Source organism: Neovison vison, chromosome 3, assembly GCF_020171115.1.
Source record: "Neovison vison isolate M4711 chromosome 3, ASM_NN_V1, whole genome shotgun sequence".
Lineage (NCBI taxonomy): Eukaryota > Metazoa > Chordata > Mammalia > Carnivora > Mustelidae > Neogale > Neogale vison.
In genome coordinates this window covers 141,304,523-141,324,661 of record NC_058093.1, presented here as the reverse complement: position 1 = coordinate 141,324,661, position 20,139 = coordinate 141,304,523, and the positions used below count along the sequence as shown (strand labels likewise).

Below are 20,139 nucleotides of genomic sequence, written 5' to 3'. Positions count from 1 at the left end.
CAAGGGGAAAAAACAGAATGCAACAACTTTATTCTAAGAACCTCATCCCACCAAATCAGTGTATTTTCCTCAAAGAGAAATTAATCTATTTTCAAGATCAGCTGAACATGTAAATGACCTACAATGACTTTAGGATTGTGGATCTGAGGTCACTTCTGATAGGCTTAATTTGGGCAACATGGAGCAGAAAATCCCCCTTCTTTTCCTATCTACATGGCCATCCCTGTCTCAATAATTTCAGTCGTAAAGAAAAATTTAACAGAATCCTAGAGAAATGTAACGTTCTGTCCAAGGGGTTACTGAGCGAGGATGAGTCCTCTGAGGTACTCTCAGGAAGTCATGAGGGCTCCCTATGCGGTCAGCACCAACGAGTCACTGAGAGACATTTATAGGACTTTTAATAAGGAGTTTCATTTCTCCCCAAGCAGACTGAATCTTCATCGAGTGTAAACATTTCTTTAAATTTAAAAATGGTAAGTAGTTCCAGAAGGCAGATCGTTTAGGAGCGTTCCGTTCTTCTGTGCTGTCTGTCCAGGGAGCTGGGCCTTCCAAGGACCCGGGAGGCTGCACTGCCTGGCCACAGCGCCTGCAATTCTCCTCTGCGGGCTGATGCATCAGGTAGAGCCAGGTCTGTTCCCAAGAAGGCACTGCCCACAGCGCACTAGCTAATGAATTACCAGGGTAAACATGGAGACTTCAAAGTCAACAAAGAGCATCACCATTCTCAAAGACTATCAGCTCTGAGAAGAGCAGTTGTGGGGGCGCCTGGGTGGCTCAGTGGATTAAAGCCTCTGCCTTCAGCTCAGGTCATGATCCCTGGTTCTGGGATCGAGCCCCACATGGGGCTCTCTGCTCAGTGGGGAGCCTGCTTCCCCCCTCTCTCTGCCTGCCTCTCTGCCTACTTGTGATCTCTGTCTGTCAAATAAATAAATAAAATCTTAAAAAAAAAAAAAAAAAGAACCCACACCATGAACACGGATCCCAGGAACACCCTCAGCCTCTCACTACAAGGGCCCGTCTGGTCCCGCTCACAGTCAAGGATATTATTTCAGACAGCCCAGTCACTGTTGATTGGGAGGTTTCCTTAGCTAATGAGGGTTTTCAGATATCCTAGCAAGACTCCTGAATTGCAGGTGCCTGGGTGGTTCAGTCTGGTCAAGCATCAGCCTTCGGCTCAGGTCATGACTCCCCAGGTCCTGGGGTCAAGCCCTACATTGTGCTCCCTGCTCCGCAGACGCCTGCTTCTCCCCCTCCCACTCCCTCCGCTTGTGCTCCCTCTCTCATTGTGTCTCTGTCAAATAAATAAATAAAATCTTTAAAAAAAAAAGAAGAAGAAGAAAACTCCTGAATTGGAGTTTTCTGTAACATCTGCATAATACAATCAAAGTGAAGCAGGCCCTTAGCAGATGTGCCACAGGGAGAAGGGCTCTAAGCATATTCTGCCTTCCAGGGCCATCCCACTGACCCAGAGCATCTGCTCCACGGGGCGACAGTCACCTGGTCTACCTTGAAGTTAATCCCCCAAAACTGATGGAAACAGCCAACTATCCATGCCTTGCACCTTTCTCTGGAAACACAATCTACTAACAGGAAAACAAATTTGGAAAAAAATGCACCTGTTAATCAAACTTCAGAGCTGTTATCAGTGTGGGAAAATTATTAACTAAAATGGACGGCATGTTCCTTTTCTTGTATTCCAAAGTAAATTCCTCCTATTTAATAATTTTGATTATTAACTAACTTGCATTAGTTTTGATTTCACAGAGAGCACGGATCAAATTGTTAAAACCTTAATGATGTGATAATATTTATTAATATAGTAAATCCCGAATATAGAAGATCTATCACTCCTCTAACACTTCAGTTTCAGAACTGGCTTTAAAAACATCAAAGACATGCTCTTTTGAAGAACAAAGTTTTAGAGCTTGGAGGAAAGAAAAGGCAATCATTACAAGTTCATTACGGATCCATCAGAGATTTTTTTTAACCCATTTAAATCCAGGTATAGGAGATCAGATTCTGATCTGACATTATTTCCACATTTTTAGAACAACTTTTCACTCATAAATTCAAGGTTACAGTAGCATTAAAAATATCCACAGGAAAGGAATGGCATGAGATATAACAACATGATTAATGGCTATTGCATTAGAGTGGTTATTTCTCTTTTCTCTACTATTCAAAGTTCTAGTGGGAGGGTTATATAATTTTATAATAAAAATTCTAAGTTAAGAAAGAATTCAAGATTACAAAACATAGCTAACTTTGTAAAATAATGCTTCAAACAAATAGGCAGAAAGAAGACATTCAACCAAAATGAAGATGTTCCACAGAAAGGTTCACTCGGTTCTGGGACAAGCTTTACGGCTGAAGCCCGTCGTGAGCATTTCCCGGCCTCCCCAGCCCTGGGGACAGGAAGCAGGGGGAGCCCCCTTTCCTGTTGGTGGCACCACAGAGCACAGATGACAAACGCTGGATTTCTACATGTCTATCAGCCTTGTGTGCCTGGGGAATCTTAAAGCGCTTCCAGAATCTGTACTTGATTTGGTTTTAGGGTGAAGAAAGTGAGGTTCACATGTTAAGTCCCCAAATGACAAACTAATTGTGACATCACTGGCAGGAACAGACATTATAGGCAACCACGCCACCTCACAGGCACTCTGGGCCCCACGGGCTTAGGGAGAGGCCAGGTAACAGTTCCTTTTCAAATTATATTTCCTTTGCTCAACTACGTTCCCTTCAAAAACAAGGACCACCAACTATTTGCACGAGACTGTAAACAGAGCTCATGCACGCTGACAGCCCACAACTATCCTTGCAGGGGTTTGGGGCAATAAAACCAAAATCTATATTTAAAATATGTGTGCATCTATTCAGATAAATTTTTAAAACTCATTTTTTAAATAGCCCACTGGACATTCCAAACTGGTAACTCTACCCACAGAGGGGGACTATAAATACTTACTGTACTGGCATACAAAAATAGAAAACCCCAATAAGGATTTCAGAGTCTGTTCTTCAAGAAATCACACAATTTGTGCCCAAGGGCTGTACAGATACCAGTGTAACTTTCTTTCTTGACCTCTAAATACATCTCCTCCACAACAGGGGCATCTGGGGGTTGGGCATTTGCCTAATCCCACGGGGTCCTCTGGCAGGGGTCACAGCTGCTGGCTGGTGAAGAAGGATTTAGTCTCCCTGCAGACAGGATTTACACAGAGCGGACAACTCAGAGTCAACTGCTTGGAGCACAGCTCGTTTGACTGGATGTGTGAGAGCACCAGATCGGCCAGGGCCTGCGAGATGGGCGACAAGAAGCAGAGATTCCTCAGAAGCAAAACGTCTGCTGTGTCCCCGCACATCTCCCCCTCCCACCTGCCCCAATAATCACTATGGCTGAGGGTTGCTTTTTTTATGTGAATTATGACTGCTTTGAACTGGATTCTCTAACATCTTCATTTCTTAAGGACCCTCGGCTTAGAGAAAAGTTAAAATAGAGATTTTAGAGGACATCCTCTTACCCTACGTGCTAAACCCTGCCTCTGGATCTTAAGGCAGGTCTTAAATCCGTCATAGTTATAGATGGGTAGAAGTAAGAAAATTGGGGCTATATAAAGGAAAAAGGAGCAAGAGTATAAGGAATTCGATTTTATTTTTGTAATTAATTGGAACTCAAAATGTTCTAATATGTGAGAAAACCAATATTCTGTAAGAGTTTCTCAGAGGATTTCTCTCTGATATGTTCTACTAAAATGGTTGTAACACTATAGATACCTTGGAGAACAATGGATTTCCATTAAGAGACTCTGCTCTTCTGATGTTTTCAACTCCACACTGAATCAAATGAGAAAAAGAAAGAAAAACACATACACGTTTTATTTTCCTTTTTTTTTTTTTAAAGAAACCGCTAAAAATAAATAAATAAATAAATGGACTTAGATGCATACACAGCTTAAAAGCCTGACTTCTAAAGTGTTCCCAGACGGCTCAGAAATGAAAACAGTCCTGGGCCCAGACACAGATGTTGATTTTCATCTCCGTTATCATAAAACTGCTCTCAATTTCTATTCCTTCCCCCACCCGACTACCTTCCTCATAGGTGCTCAGTTTCTGAACCGTTTTCTGAGGCTGTATTTGACAGAATTCTCAAGGAACTCAAATCTGCTTACTGTTCTTTTTTTATTCTACCTTTCTAACACACACTTTGACAGGCTCTACCTAAGCAGAATGTTGCTTTAATTAAATAAATCTTTATGCCTGTTTTGATTCTAACTGCCAAAAAAGGTAGATTAATTTAAGGTATATTGAACCTAGATGGTTTCCAATGCAGAGTGGGGTTTTTTAATATATTCTTACATAGAAAAACCCAAAATAAAACCCGAGGACTGTTTTACTACCATCCTAGCTTCCCTCCAAAATACCCAGTTGATTAGCCCCCAAATAATTAAGAAACATCTAATTATTGTTCACTCAGGTAGCCAAAATCTTCTCTTTCCCTTTCCGAAATGCTGCGATGCCTTTTCAGTTGTTTCATCTTTTAAATTAACTTTAACCAGCATGGGAAAAATGGTGATTCAGCAAACACATAGTTCTCAACCCAAAAAGAAACTGTATTCACAGTGCTTGGGTGACTCAGTTGGTTAAGCGACCAACTCTTGATTTTGGCTCAGGTCATGATCTCAGGGCCTTGAGATCAAGCCCCAATCGGGCTCCATGCTCAGCAGGGCATCTGCTCAAGAGTCTCTCTCTCTCTCTCTCTCTCTCCTCCCTCTGTCCCTCCTGCCCCTGCCGCCCCCCTGCACGCATGTGAGCATGCTTGCAAACTCTATCAAATAAAAAATATATCTTTTTAAAAAGATAAAAGGAAGAAAGGAGACTATGTCCTAAAACTCCATGTGGAAGTCCGTGACAACAAGACAACCAATGCTGGCAGTGTTCTTGAACACTCTGGTTGGGAGAGTCAAAGGACACAACTCTGTAGGGCAATCCAGTAAAACATCTACAAAACATTTAAATTCCATTTCTAGGAATTTTTCCTAAGAGAATAAATGGAAAAAAAGAAAACGATGTTTATTACAGAGCAGTTTAGGAAGTAAAAAGTTGGAAATATATTAAATATATATTGATCAAGGATTCATTTAAAATAATTATGTAGATCTAATTACATTTATTGATTTAGGTCCATATAATATATTTTTAAGGGGAAAAAATGGTTACAAAACAGTATGAATAAAATACCATGCAAAAATGGTATTTTATTCATAAATATTCAGAGAAAACGGGGACTTATTTTTATTAAAATATCAACATCTCTCAGGGTAAGATTTTTTTTTTTTTTAAACGGGTGGGGGGTTGCCTGGGTGGCTAAGTTGGTTAAGTGGCTGCCTTTGGCTCAGGTCATGATTCCAGGGTCCCGGGATCGAGCTCCGCATCAGGCTCCTTGCTCAGCAGGGAGCCTGCTTTTCTCTCTCCCTCTGCCTGCCATTCTGTTTACTTGTGCTCTCTCTCTCTGTCAAATAAATAAATAAAATCTTTAAAAAAGAGAGAGAGAGACAGTGGATGGGGAGGGGGAGGGAGAGAATCCTAAGCAGGCTCCACACTCAGTGCAGAGCCCAATCTCAAACCCTGAGATCAGGACCTGAGCCAAAATCAAGAGTCAGACACCCAACAGACTGAGCCACCCAGGCGCCCGTCTCAGGGGTAAGATTCTGAATGTGCCCTACTCTCTATGCAATACTTCTCTGAATTGTCTGAGCTCTTTATTATTATATTATTTATTTTGTATTACCAAAAAGCAATCATTTCATCTTAAGAAAAACTCCAAATTATTTTTTAAAGAAAGTCATTTTAAACGCAGTCTATTCTCCCAACAAAACAATGCAATAAACTGTAGCTAGACAGTTTTCTTTATTCTCTCTATGGTCTAATTTACTGGTCACTAATAATCCATTTGATTACTGAGGAATAGCCTCAGTTTAGTGATATTAATGAATGTGAATTATCATTCAACACAAACACAACTTACTTTCCAAACACACTGGAATGACCTATATTTGCACATCTCCTTTTAGCAAGTTCACAGTTAGTCAAGGTCAGGGTGGGATATGGAAGGCACCATTATATGAAATCCGCAGACAACCCTGCAACCTCACTTTAGCCAATTACAACTTTACCATAAATTCTGTATCAGAACTATTGACAAGCAATTTACGCACCCTTTGACTTCCTCAGCGTTTGATTGATGACCAGCATGCATTGCCTAAACACAAACCTGTGGGGCTGGGTGCTGGCTAAAGCTGTCCCCTGCTGAGAGCAGCTCCCACCCTGCCCCGCACCTGTCACCCAGTCCCGGAGAGGGTGAAGTATCCTTTGAGGCCGGGCCTCCATCAATCACGCATGGGAAGGACCAGGATCAGTTCTGACAGAAGATGAGAGGGGGAAGCATTTCCTGGATCCTCGAGTTACCACCATTCCCCACAGAAACAATGCTATGAACTGGATTCAGGTCTCAGGCCGGCCCTCGAAAGCCGTGAGATGGGAGAAGAGTAAGTTTTTCTCTGCTGTGAATGATAACTCACATCCATCTTAGATTACAAGACACTAAGGATGGTATTTGTTATTTCAGCAATCAGATTGATCACAACACCGCCGCAAACAGCTAATTAAGTGAGTGTACGGAAGAGGTCAAGGGAATTAGAACACACACGGCTTCGCTGTTCATTCCACGGTCTTCTACTAAATGACAAGGACTCTTCTATGCCTCAAAACCCACCAAGAACCCGTGTAAAAGCCCCAAGTAAAAGGCGCCATCAGACCAAGAAAAGGAATGATAGCACAATACAATTCTTTTCCTCCAAACTGGTGAGAAGAACAATTATTTTTTTCTAAAGAAAACGTAGTTTATCACTTCCAGGTAGTACAATGACTCACACTGGACAAAATGATGTTGTTGTCAGTAATGCCTGCGAACCAGGTTTCACACAGGAACAAAAGTGCTTCCCCACCGCTGGGCTGACATGGAATCACCCTGATGTGTGCAGATGAACTCAGGCTAAGTGTTACCCAGAATTAGGAGGCCACGGTACATGCAAAATATGTAGCAAACAATGTAACGAAATTTTTTTTTCAGTGTAGTTAACACACTGTGTTCTGGTTTCAGATATACAATACCGTGATGCAACAGTTCTGCGTGTTACTCCGTGCTCATCAAGACAGGCTGTGCTCTGAACCCCTCCTCCTACTTCCCTCGAGCCCCACCCACCTCCCCTCTGCTAACCACTGAGCAATACTTTTAAATGATACAATTATATCATTGCAGAGACAGTTTCCTTTCAAAACAAATCACAGTTCGTGAATGGGATTAATAATCACACTCACCTCTTTAGCTAGAATTTGAGAGTACTCGATGTCCAGTTCATACAGCGTTTCAATGTGATCACTGGTAAATGCTATTGGAACCAAAAGAATGTTCTTCCTTCCCCTCTCACAAAGCCCTTTGATGGTCTCATCTGTTTGAGGGCCCAGCCAGGGCATCGGACCAACCTGTGAGAAAGGAGAATGGAAGGCACATGGGAACCCACTTTTCCCTGTGTCTGTGGCACACCACAGCCCACTGCCCTGGACACACACACACACACACACACACACCCCTCCTGGTAAGAGCGAGGGCCTCGCTTTACATCTATGTTAGTGGCTTTCAGTATTTCTGTATTAAGCTTGAATCCTTCTTGAAGTTGGCATAATATAAATACGTCACAGTTTCTGTCATTACAACAAAAAATAATACATTAAATCAATGAAATTCAACTAGTCACTTGATTTCTTGTGCTGCTTGCAGAGTTCCTCTGCTTATGGTGAGCCGTCAGGTTAAAGAACATTCTGTGTATATGAAAGAGCCAAACCGAATCATTTTATAACCAAGTCCTAAAATAGACGTCCTTGGAATTGCTGACTGCCCTCAAGCGTGTGGAAACCACGTACCTTAGACTGCCACACCAGTCGGTAGGGGTTGGAGTAATCCAGCTTATCCATGACTCTCTGCACAGTGGCGCCCACCTCCTGAGGATAGGGGTCCCCTCTGTTGACCACCTGCAGCAGAGACACACGAGTGTTCAGTCGCCAACACAATGAAGGGTCCTAAGAGCTTCAGGTTGTGCTGTGAGGTGCTGTGATCCAGTGACCAGAGTCCCCCCTTTCGTCTTCTGCACTAAAGATGATGCAATCTGAGCTCATTCACCAAACTTTCCTTGATCTCTGTCTTCAGAGGCCAAAGGAGAACAGTGTACTCACGCATCTCCAAGTACCTAGGACTATGCCAAATTCTACATCTGTGTTATTCATGGGAGGATGAGTCTCTCCATTCCCGCATCTGAAGCAGGGAAGGCAGGACTGCGAGTGTTGTATGGACGGCATATGGACCTCCTGAATCCATGGGGCCAGTCAACACGGGGGCAAGTGCTGCTGGAGTAAGACAGAGGGGAGAAGCAGCACGGGGGTTCAGACTCCAGACTCCTCGAGAATACCACCTGCGCCTTCTAATCCCTTTTGTCTCCCCATGCGCCCCCCAGCAACAGACAGCAAGTTGAGTGCTCTGTGCACTGTTGAATGTCTGACTCGTCCTGACGCAGCAGCGTGTTAATACTCTTTAAAATGTTCAACAGGAATTTTATTTTTACTCTTTAATATTTAGCTGTGCACGGGCACCCTAAGCCCTTGCATGGCTTGATTGCTTCCCATACCACTTATTACCTCCTAAGACACCGAACTGTTTTCTTCTGTACTATGTTTATTATCTGTCCCCCAGCCCTGCTCTCTGGGGGGAATGACTTCTATTTTGTTCACTCCCATATCCTCTGACAGTGGAAGGAACAGTGCTTAGAATACAGTGGATAGAGTAGTGCTCAATAAATATTGTTGAAATGAAATACTGATAAACTATTTTATGATATTACTAAAAGTTAGTTTAAAAACCATTAGAAACCTAAATACAGAATGAAGGAGGGAAATAGAAAATCGCCATTAGAACAGCACAGAAATAACTGCTATAGGCAAGATCTACTGGAGCGTGCTAAAATTAGTGGGCAAAAGTCAAGGAACAAGAAGACATTTACGTAGTCTCAGAGTATGTCACCTAAGATATTTGAAATTACAAGGAGAAAAACAGTAACCTTACAACATAGAAATCCAGCAGACACTACCTTACACAAATGGCCGAGGATGACATCGCCAGTGGTAGGGTGTCGTCATCATGTACCTCCACACCATGCACTGAGGACAGAGCATCCCAGGGTGATGATACCTTGACAGTATCAAGGTCACGATCAGACAGGGAAAGCATGAGGACTGTCACAGATGGGGGGACACTGACATGTGCCAACGAAATGTGACATGGGATGCCGGACTGGATCCCAGCACAAAAACGGACCGTTGTGGGAGAAGTGGTGGAGTCTGATCCACCTGGCCTTGGCCCATGGCACCGCACAGCTGTTAGCTTCCTGATTTGGGTCACGGAGCTATGGTTATGGACATGTCAGCAGGAGGGGATGTATGGGGAGGGTATATATGCAGGTTACCCTATGCTCTGTACTGTTTTTGCAACTTTGCCTAAAGTCTAAAATTACTTCCAAATAGTGAGTCTTTAAAAAGTCATGAAGGAGGAAAAAGTCATTAGAAGCAAGCCCGGGAGAAAAGCAAAGCCCCCCTGAACAGACTTCTCCCTTCACTATCCCTTGTCTTTCCCCACTCCTCAGTCCCACAGCAGCCCTGGGCGGAATGCTCCGTCCCTGACGAAGGAAAGGGAAGTGCGGCCGGCGGTGAGGGAAGGGCAGGCAGCACCCGGAATCCATTCACGTAGAAAAATGTGTTTCCTCCGCTCCCTGTTCAAGAGCTTCCCCTTCGGACGTGGCCTCATCACACTAGCACGGTGACGGTTACGGAAAGGAAGCGGGCGGAGCAGCGGGACGCACAGTTGACGAGGATTTGCATGACACCAGAAGAGAGACTATGAACTTGTGAAAGTAAAAGAGGCAGGCTTCCAGAAGAGAGAAATTTCTCTCCGGAGCCACCTATAGCTGAACCGGCCCCCGGTGGTGGGGATGGCAGAGTGGAAAAGCTGTTAGGGCTCGACCCCAGTGACCAGCAGGCGGCAGTAAAGACCGATTAGAAGAGTGGCACGAGCCAGGTTAGCCGCATTAACTCAGGAGTTAAGCCCTAAATGGCACCTCCGAAGATCTCATTCTCCACCCCTCCGGCTTCAAAAGCACTGTTTTGGGGCACGATGATAGTTCTGAGCTGATGAAACTCGCTGCTCACTCCATGCACATCTCTGTACCACCCAGCACCCTAGCTCGGTCATTCTCGTTTGCACATGCGCAACGAGGAGGGCGCGTGGAGGTGGTATTTTAGCGAACACCCAGCGTAACGTGAAAAACTCAGGAGCAACCAGATCATAAGGTGATACACTCCGTATTCACTTGCTAAAACGCGGCCTCTAGTCCTAGCAGATTAAAAACTGTAATCACTTCCTGGAATTCAAATAGCCCCTACCCAGTCTGGACAAAAGAATGGGACCTAAGATAGTTCAGTGTGACTAGCGGCCCTCAGTGCTTGACTGACCCTGACATCAGATGAGCTCCTTCAGTGGGGCAGGCAAAAGCAGCCTTCCTCTACCTGCCCCCTGTACTGAAAATCCCTACTCATGAATACACCTTCCAGTTATCATTTCAAAGGGGGTTATCAGGACAATACCTATTCACAATATTATAATTTGAATTAATTATAATTAGGTTTCAAGAAAGGAGTCTAGTTAAAATGAGCACCTAGGTAAGTCTGAGATGTTAGAATTCATCCTTGTACTGGGCTCAGGATGTTTGAGAAGCTGGGTCCTGTTTGCACATTCAGAAATCCTCTACCACTCATCCGACGAAACTCTCTTACTTACAGACATTGGCAGGGAGTGAGCCGAAAACAGAATGACCACCTCACTTCTCTTCTCGGGTGGAAAATGGTCCAGTTCTTTCACTATATGGTCTGCGAAGCACTGTGGGGACAGCAAGAAAGGAGGATGAGGAGGTGGGAAGAACAAAATAGAAAGAAAAGAGAATATGTTTCGAATGAGAGCTATGACAAATATCTCCTGGCAACCCTCAAAAACGGGAACTCTCTTTTTAAAAAAATTGCAAACAGTACAGCCTCTTCTCGCTTTGGTTCATCATGAAAATGGCTCATAACGGTTTCAGGGGCCTAGGGAATTTGATGGGAAACTTCTGAAGCTCGCTAATGGCTCACTGAAAATGAGCGCTCTGGATCTGCTTCCCCTCGGGAGGAACAGGGCACACTTCCAGATGGAAAGAAGACACAGATGGGAAGGAGAAGTTGTTTTAAGACCTCTCATTTGCTCGGTTAGCAGGAAAACAGCTTACAGGCTCTTTCTAAATCTTCCTCAGTTTGGCTTTCAGGCCTATGACATTAAAATACATTAGACACAAATAGTAGAGGAATAAGAAAATACTATTCTATTTTTACGACCTTCTCCTTCTGAGCCCAGTATCCTCCCTCAGCCAGTCTTCGTAACAACCTTCATAACAACAGATGAGAGGTTGTCCAACTCTCATTAAATTCACAGAGGGGGGAAGAGGCGGCCGGCCTGGGGGCCATTCAGTCACATCTGGGGACCCGGGCTGCCAGACAGGCCCCGCCTTCGCCTCCAAAGCTCTGTCCACCAGACCAGTTAATTCCCTCCGTCTAGTTGGCGCTTTCCGATCTACATCAATAGGTGCTGAAATACCCGATGTGAAGAGGCTTTCTTTCATCTTCTACTTTAATCATTCTTCGTCACTTAACTCAGAAAGCAAATGCTACGAAGGACATTAATGGGTCAATTGACAGCATCGGAATATGAATGTAGATCAGATGAATTTAAGTATCAACGGTAAATTTACTGAGATTGAATATTGGATCATGGTTATGGAGGAGAAGGTCCTTGCTATTTAGGTGTCAAGGGTGGTTTTACAGAGACAAGTTACTGTCAAAAGGTTCAGAAGGAAACTGTAGGCACACACACGTACAGAGTGTATTAGTGATGGAGCGGAATAAATGCTAGTAATCTGCGAATCTAGGCAAAGAGTCTAGTCCCTGCACTATTCTTAGTCTTGTGACTTTTCTGCATGTTTAAACTTACTTCCAAATAGAAGGGTTTTTGAAAAATCATAAAGGATGATTTACCAGAACCACGTACCTTTGCGCTTGTTGGTATTTTGATATATCAGTGGTTGATACTATAAGAGGAGCAAATAATTCCCTAATCAGCACTGAGATATTACTAATCTCTCCAACCCCTCCAAATTTGGTGAAGAAATGCACGAAGGTACAAGTTGGTGCCCAGAGACTTTCCTTTCAAAATTTATACTTTATCTACAGAGTAAATATGATTAGATTAGATATAGATTTTTAAAAAAACAACAACAGTATTTTCTGGTGGTCTTGCAGTACCTGGAAACGAAGGGTGCTCAGGAAGGATTGTGTTTGGACGGACAGCAGCCCGGGGAAGGAGACCCGCTGCGAAGCCTACATAGGAGTCTGAACCTGAAGCTATGTTTACTCCTTTGACCCTGGCAGCTCGCCACACAGCGCTATTAGGGATGGCAGTAGAGAAATGACAATTTCAAGTAATTACTACCTAAAACAAGTAGAAATGTAGAGTAAGGTGTTATTTTCAGTGTTTGTTTTTAACTGTATTTTTAATTTCCGATTAGGGTTTGACTTTAAAAAAAAAAAATCTCTGCTAGATATCAAATCTCCTCGTGTCAGCTCCGTGACACGAAGCATAAAACCTATCTATAAACTTTTGTTTCTAAAAAATGTTAGCATTTTTCGTTTTCTCCTCTAACAAAAGAGTGAGCAGAAACACAATTTGTTCCGGCTTGCAACAGACGCTAAGCCGTAAAGGAGCCAGGGGCCAGGAGGAGGCTGCTTAGATCACCTACAGTCCATCTGCGGGGTCCTCCACGCGCAATCTCGCTGCGGAATGAAGGAGGCAGGCGGCTCTTAGAGCCTTCAATCACACCATCGAGAAGGGCAGATAAATGCCCCGAAAATTCCCTTTCATTTTGTGAGCGGAGACTTCCTCAGTTAAGAGACCTTTCCATCTTTCTGCTTCCCCCTTTCAAAGGGCTGAATTTTAATGCAAACCTAATTGCTTGGTGGATCAGGGCAGGCAGATGCTGTGCAGACCCCTCCGCTCTCTGCTACCACATGTCAGCGCTGACCCGAAAGCCCTCGCTCCCAGTTGCAGGCTGCCCAGAGCAAACTGGGAGGGGCAGGCTGGGCTTTCCACGCAGCAGTACTGCAAAGGGGTGGGGGACCCTCAAAGCAGAACTACACCCATCCCTGAGGGAAGGCTCCTCCTTTTCATTTTAACTTAAAACTGTTTTTCCACCTAAGTGTTAACCCTTGACATCACCTCTGTGCCTAAGGATCACGGCCTGCTGCAGGGGAGAGCGGGCCGCATTCACCGACCTCTGGCCCCACCTAGTGGTGTGAGCTTTTAAGGGACTCCGGACTGTTCTGCCAGAGAAATGTCCACGGAGTGAAACACAAAGTTGACGAAACCTAAATCACTTCGTATGTTTCCTACCTAGACTAACTCAAAGGCAGAAATCTCCTCTGATAGAAGAAAACTGTATTTGTACATTTTAGGGCAATTACCAATACTACTCTCAAGTACAAATGGCAAAAAGTAAATAGTAACACCAATTCAAAGCTTCTGGCTTTCGAATTGTAGTTTTAATTGATTCTCCAAAAACCAAGCATCTGTTCATGAAAATATTACAGCTGTATGGGAGAAATCTGAAATTTCTTCAAATATGACTTTCTCAACTGAAATGTTAAATCTATTTTCTTTTCTTTTTTTTTTTTTTTTAAGATTTTATTTATTTGACAGAGATCACAAGTAGGCAAAGAGAGAGAGCGGGAAGCAGGCTCCCTGCCAAGCAGAGAGCCCAATTCGGGGCTCGAGCCCAGGAACCTGGGATCATGACCTGAGCCGAAGGCAGAGGCTTTAACCCACTGAGCCACGCAGGCGCCCCAGAAATGTTAAATCTATTTTCATGTCAGAACATTTCGATTTAGTACCTTGAAAAATTTTAAAACCTTTTGTCATTTTAAAGGATTTAGAAAATACAGGATCTGTCAGTCATTCAATATATAAATGTAAATTAATGGAAACACCCCTGCAAAGGGGTGTCCTGGTTATTGGGAAACACGAAACTGAAAACATAATTCTGCTCTAGCTTGTAACTCACACTGTTAATCCGAAGAAAGGAGACTCTAACCTTTAATCTTCAAATTTATTTTCTCTTGTCATAACAAGTCGAGTCTCTAACACTTTTTTTTCCCCCCAGCACACAATTTAAGCAAGAGAACAATACGGCTCGTAAGGGCACCACAGGCTAGGCAGGGACAAGAACCTGAGCCACCCCAGAAGCTGGGCTGAGGGGCTGCGGCCAGTGCCGGCTTACCTGAATGAGCAGCGGGTGCGTGGGCCACCTGTCAATGGTGCTCCACTTCATCCCAGGCTTCTTGCCCACCTGGTTATAGTATCTATAAATGGCATTTAAGCTGCTTCCTGAAACATACAGGGGACCACTTAGTAGCTGCGTGTTGATGATAGTGAAAATGAAAAACAGACTAGTAGAGGCAGTAAGTTCAACATAGGTAACTGCTTCTGTACTGAATTGGTCTAATTATAATCATTTCAACGCTCTAAAATGCAGATAGAGTTAACTACCCTGCAAATGAAGATCACTAAAAAGCAATCAACTGCGATGGCCTTTCAAAGAGGAGTGCGGCCATTTCTAGTAAGAAACAGGATGGTAGAGGATTTATGAAATATAACTGCCGCTATTTTGAGGAACGAAGTCTAACAACTGAAAGCATGTTAATCCCCTCCCCTCATTATGAAGGTAATCAGCCCCAGCAGAAAAAGTAAGGGGTGGGGGAGAAAGGAAAAAAGAAAATGGCCATGACGCAGCATGCTAATACAGCCATCGTTTTATTCTAGCAGAGTTCTTTCCTATTATTTTCCTGTATAGCTGTTTTGTTTCACAAAATTGTAATTTTAGCATGTATGCAATTTTGTATCCCGAGTGCTTGGCATATTTTTATTTAATATTATGAGATGCATATTTTCTACTTTACAGTATTGATAGCCATCTTTTTAAATGACTTGTTAATAAGAAGACTAGCTTATTTAAGTTTGCATGGACATTCTCTATTTTTATCTGCTTCTACAAGATTATCATCATTCCCCAGGGTTAAGTTAAATGGGTAGCAAATCCTTACCAGTAATCTAACAAAACTTGTATTTTTAACCAAGAGGTCAAAATCACAAAAATTCAAAGGCCGAAGGAAGGCAGATGGTGCCAACTCAATGGAACTTTTTCCTGGCCGAGGGGAGTTGCCACGTGGGCCAAGGCTAATCCTATGCAACCAATCCTCACACAGAGGCTCTTTCTCAATGTTAACACAGGGTAAATGTTCCACAACATTTCCCTGCTTCCCAACATCAAGGCACCGGTTTCCGCAACAATGAAGGCTGTTAATCTGGTATGTCTCCAGATTAAAATAAGAGCCCGGATACAGCCCATAGTTAAATCAAATGTACACTTAGCCTAAAACTGAAATTTTCAAAAAGATAAATGAGTTTCGTTCCAGAATCCAATGAGTCAGATAAATCCAAATGGAGTCCACTGCATGTTCGAAAACAGTCTCTCCAGAAATCCCGGAGTTCCCAGCCTAGTCACACCGCAAGCCATACCGTACAGGCGAATATCATCCTCGGGACTTCTGAAGCCACAGAAGGACTTCTGGAAGCCACATCCGTTCTTCTGGGTCACTCAGAAACATTTGATAAACTACCCAAAGTAGTAATAAAGGGGAAAATAGAACCAAAACAACTGCATGTGATTGACATACAGGCTATCCTGGCTCTGCCCCAACAACGTGTGTCTACATGATACAACAGGTAAACAACACTCTCCTGGCTTCCAAGAATGGATGCACTTCCCAAAGGCTTTCGCATCTCTGAGTGAAGATGTACCTGCCTTTTCATGTGAGATGGACCAGGGAAAGGGCGCAAAGACTCTGACACCTGAGACCCACTGGGAGACTCCGCTGGGAAAGGAAACCCAGTCAATCCTCTGATATACAAATTACCATCTTCTTAACTTGTCTAATTTTGAGAGCAGATATCTACAGCTGAAGTATACATTTCTTTTAAAGATTTCACTCATTCATTTATTTATGTATTGATTTGAGGGCGTGCAAGATAGAGAGCGCGCACAAGCAGCGGGAAGAGAAGAGGGACGGGGAGAAGCAACCCCCACACTAAGCGTGGAGCCTGACTCGGGGCTCGAGATCAGGACCTGAGCTGAAATCAAGAGCCGGATGCTCAACCAACTGACTGAGCCTCCCAGGCACACCTACATTTGAGGTCTATTGTGTAAAGCAAGGCAAAGCTATGCTTAGAAATTTATAAAATCTGACTCCTTCTCCAATAACATATTAGCAGACATTTTGAGTTGCAGAGGTATATTTCCAAAAGAAGTTGCAACTCAGACTCTTGAGGGTGTCTGAGAACTCAGGCATTTTCATAGGGACTCTGAGCGAACATTTAAGGCATACAATAGGCTTTGAACATCTCCTCGGACAGCCTTTTGCTTCTCTTCATAATTATAGAAATAGTATGCACTAACACCCAAAAACAATTTGGGAGTCCAAACGTGCTGAGCCCAATCCTTAAAACAGAATGCAAACAAATGTATTTGTGGGCAACAGTAGAAGCTTTACCTACTACCAGTTCTACAGAGAAGGACAAACATGACTATTCTCCTGCTCCATCTAAATATACAGGAAACAACACACAGTAATATTTTCCAAAATCTAGAATACTGAGAGAAGTTTACAAAGGGAACATCAAGCTGGGCTTTGGCTTAACCAGTAAACCAACCCATACATAAAGCACAATGAAAAAACATACCAATATTTCTCATGCTACCTGGGTACCTCTGATTTCGAAATGGAAACAGCTATCACCCTTGCTACGTTACTGAGAATATTAGGGTTGCCATAAAAATAGGGTTTATTACGCAAATATAAGAAGTGGCTTAACGTTCCATTACCCAACTGCATTAAAGCACCGAGGAGCGGCGACCGCCTTCCAAACCCACCGCTTGTGACTCTCAGCCGACTGGCCCATAACTCAGGGGGAGACGAACCCGAGATTTCAAATGGCCTGAGCTGCACTCTCGTGCTGCAAGCGGGCAGGCTAGATTTGCCATTCAGATGGAACATGATTTATCCTTTCCCGCTGCATTCCCTGGTGATGGCTGCCAGAGCCCGGCACCCCCGCACACCCACGGTCAAGGGGAAGGCTCACCTGTCGTGGAGCAGCTGTACTGTGGATACTGCGTGAAGGCGATAGCCCTTTCGATCCCGTCTCTCTCCATCTCCTCAATTGCTTCTTCTGTTAGAGGATGGACGTACCGGAATCCAATATAGTATTTGTGAGGGGCTATTAGGAGGCATGTGTGGAAAGGAGAAAGTATTAATCTTTATATAGATTCCTCGGAGTGCCAAACGTCATGCAAAGCCCAGAACAAAGAACAGTTAACCTAATTTCCTGAGAGGCTGATACTGGGGATAAGTTTAGAATATTCCTCAGATCTTACCCAGTCTTTGCTAGTGCTGGGACTTTTAGGCACTATTTTCCGGGATCAACCTCCACGCCCCCACCCCCACAACTTTGCTGAGCACAGTGTTTTTTAAAACTCAAACTTCTGGTCTTTAGTCTCTGCTCCTGACTGAGCGAAGAGACACTCAAAGGCAGGAAGGAAAGAACTAGCACTTATTCTTGAAATATAACCTCCTCTGATGTGCCAGATACCATGGTGGACACTTTGCTTCTGTTTTTTCTTTCGTTTAAGCACCATTATTCAGATAAAGAAACTGAAACTCTCCAAGGTTAATGAACCTGCCCAAAGTCACACCAGCAGACGGTGGAGCTGAACGTGAATGTGGGTCTCGCCCCTCCCAAGCCTGTGCCCCTTCCTGTCCCCACCCCAGCCTGCTTCCACCTGGCCTGTTCCCTCCTGCTCCCTTAGGCTCCAGGTCACCTATGTGAGCTCTGGGACACTCAACAGCTGTTCCCGGGTGACAGACGATGGAATGATTCCTGTCATCTAATACAGAAAAGAAACCCAACAGCAAAGCTTCAATCCGAGACACCCATCCGGATTTGAAGTAACAGCCCAGCTCAGTGTACACCCTTGCCTTCCTTCCCTGTACATTCCCTACAAACCCCTTCTCCTAGCCATCCCTTGTCCTTCTCCATCTTTTTGTTCTGGATCTTAAAAACACCCGCCAGCACACAATTTCTTAGGCATTTAGAAAATCATGAAACTGAAAGTTTCCTGCCATTTCACAGGACAAAGCTATCTCCCTCTCAGGGATGACACTGGGAATACACAACACAAATGTTAAGCAGTAACAGAACCAAGATGATGCTACTGTCCTAGCGTGAGCAGGGGCTACACTAAGTATGGGTCATGAAAATAGCCACAAGAAACATTTTGGCTGCAGTGAAAGAAAAGGTACACGTTCGTGTATCTGTATAAACAGTTCCTGACTGACGGGACACAGGCAATGGGCAGTCAGGGGTCCATGTTCCCAAGGACAGGAGTGGACGAGAGAAAGGAGAGAGAAGCGTGTATGTGCACAGGAAGGACAAGCTGCTCTGATAGCCTCTGGCTAGGGACCGCAAAAAGAGGAAGGAAGCGATATAAGGGGAATCATTTTCAGCAGTCTGTCCCTTCTAGGCTACCAGTTTTATGTTCTCTTGTGTAAAATGATGAACTGCAGCAAAAATACACCAGAACGCCTGATGCTGTAAGCAAAGTCCAAATGACTAACTGACTTGCTGAAGATGACAATGTGGTTCATTCGAAAACCGTCAGCTACCACGCTCCCAAGCCCCCCTGTCTGAGAAGCTCTGGGGGACCTAAGCTGAGGCTGAAGTGGAATTTGCCTTTTAATCTATTCTGAGACAATCCTATTACTAGATTGCTAGGGTAAGAGCCTCCAATACTACCAGCCAACCAGCTTCCGCCATTTTCCTTCCACCTGGGAAAAGTTGCAGCCTAAATGCCTAGGGCTGGGGAGTTCCTCCAATATTGCAGGCAGGAGAGGTGGAGTGAGTGCCCCTGCAGATAAAGGCAGGGTGGTGACCTCACTTGGAAGGGAGGGAGGGTAAAATATTCTGCAAGGAACAGATAAGACTTGCTAGACTGTTCCATTAAAGATGGCCTGCACAGAGCCACCAACCACCTGGCAGTCTTTGGTGACATGTGACCAGGAAAAGAAAAGAAAAGAAAAAAAAAAAGAACTGATTGAATTTTTGAGCCATGAAACTTCATTCCTTTCCAGCCCACAGATCAAATGTCTGATTTGTACATGACTCTTTGAGAGAAAGGTGTGAAATAGCGCAATGCTTTTTGAGTTGTATCATGTTAGGAGCCCTAGGCCAACAATGAATCATAATAAAGGCTCACATGTACTGAATTTTTACCATGTACCATGCACCAGGCTGATGCCTTTCATGATTATCTTGTGTAATCTTCAAAATGATTCTAGGACTTGGGTTCTGTGATCACCCCCATTTTCGAGATGAGGCTTAGTGGGGAAAGTCATCTGGCTGAACTCTCACAAGCAGGCCCAGGGAAGCCAGCTCCATCTGAAGAAAGCCCATGCTCCTCCCCACCATTCACCCTGTAAAGAACCACTCACTTACTCTGCAGCATCTACTTACAGCTGCCTGAGAAGCAGTCACAGTCTACATAACCAAACTATCATTTTTCAAATGTGTCTGAGATTTAGACTTTCATGAAATGATTACACTTCTCATCTATTTCCTTCTGTATTCCCTCAATTCCTGTAATGCAGCGTAAACACATGACACAAATTCCAAGTTATATCCCCTCATTAAACTGACCGTAGGACTTAATAGTCAATTCTACACAAAGCCAGAGCAAGCTGAGATCTCTACACCTGCTACTAAGCAACAACTACTTCCCTAAAAAAACAAGA

General features: G+C 43.9%; 1 protein-coding gene across 2 annotated transcripts in view; it reads right to left on the bottom strand.

Annotated features, from left to right (window-relative positions):
- Window positions 1–1,779: 1,779 nt before the first annotated feature.
- Window positions 1,780–20,139, bottom strand: part of FECH (ferrochelatase) — a 32,339-nt gene continuing 13,979 nt past the window's right edge. For both annotated transcript variants that reach the window (XM_044242901.1, XM_044242902.1), the window contains exons 5-11: window positions 17,435–17,569; window positions 14,517–14,623; window positions 10,940–11,038; window positions 7,981–8,088; window positions 7,378–7,542; window positions 3,775–3,834; window positions 1,780–3,296 (exon numbers count right to left, since the gene is read on the bottom strand). In XM_044242901.1, coding sequence (XP_044098836.1) covers window positions 3,162–3,296; window positions 3,775–3,834; window positions 7,378–7,542; window positions 7,981–8,088; window positions 10,940–11,038; window positions 14,517–14,623; window positions 17,435–17,569 — 809 coding nt within the window. In that variant the 3' untranslated portion in view covers window positions 1,780–3,161. The remainder of the gene's footprint in view (window positions 3,297–3,774; window positions 3,835–7,377; window positions 7,543–7,980; window positions 8,089–10,939; window positions 11,039–14,516; window positions 14,624–17,434; window positions 17,570–20,139) is intronic.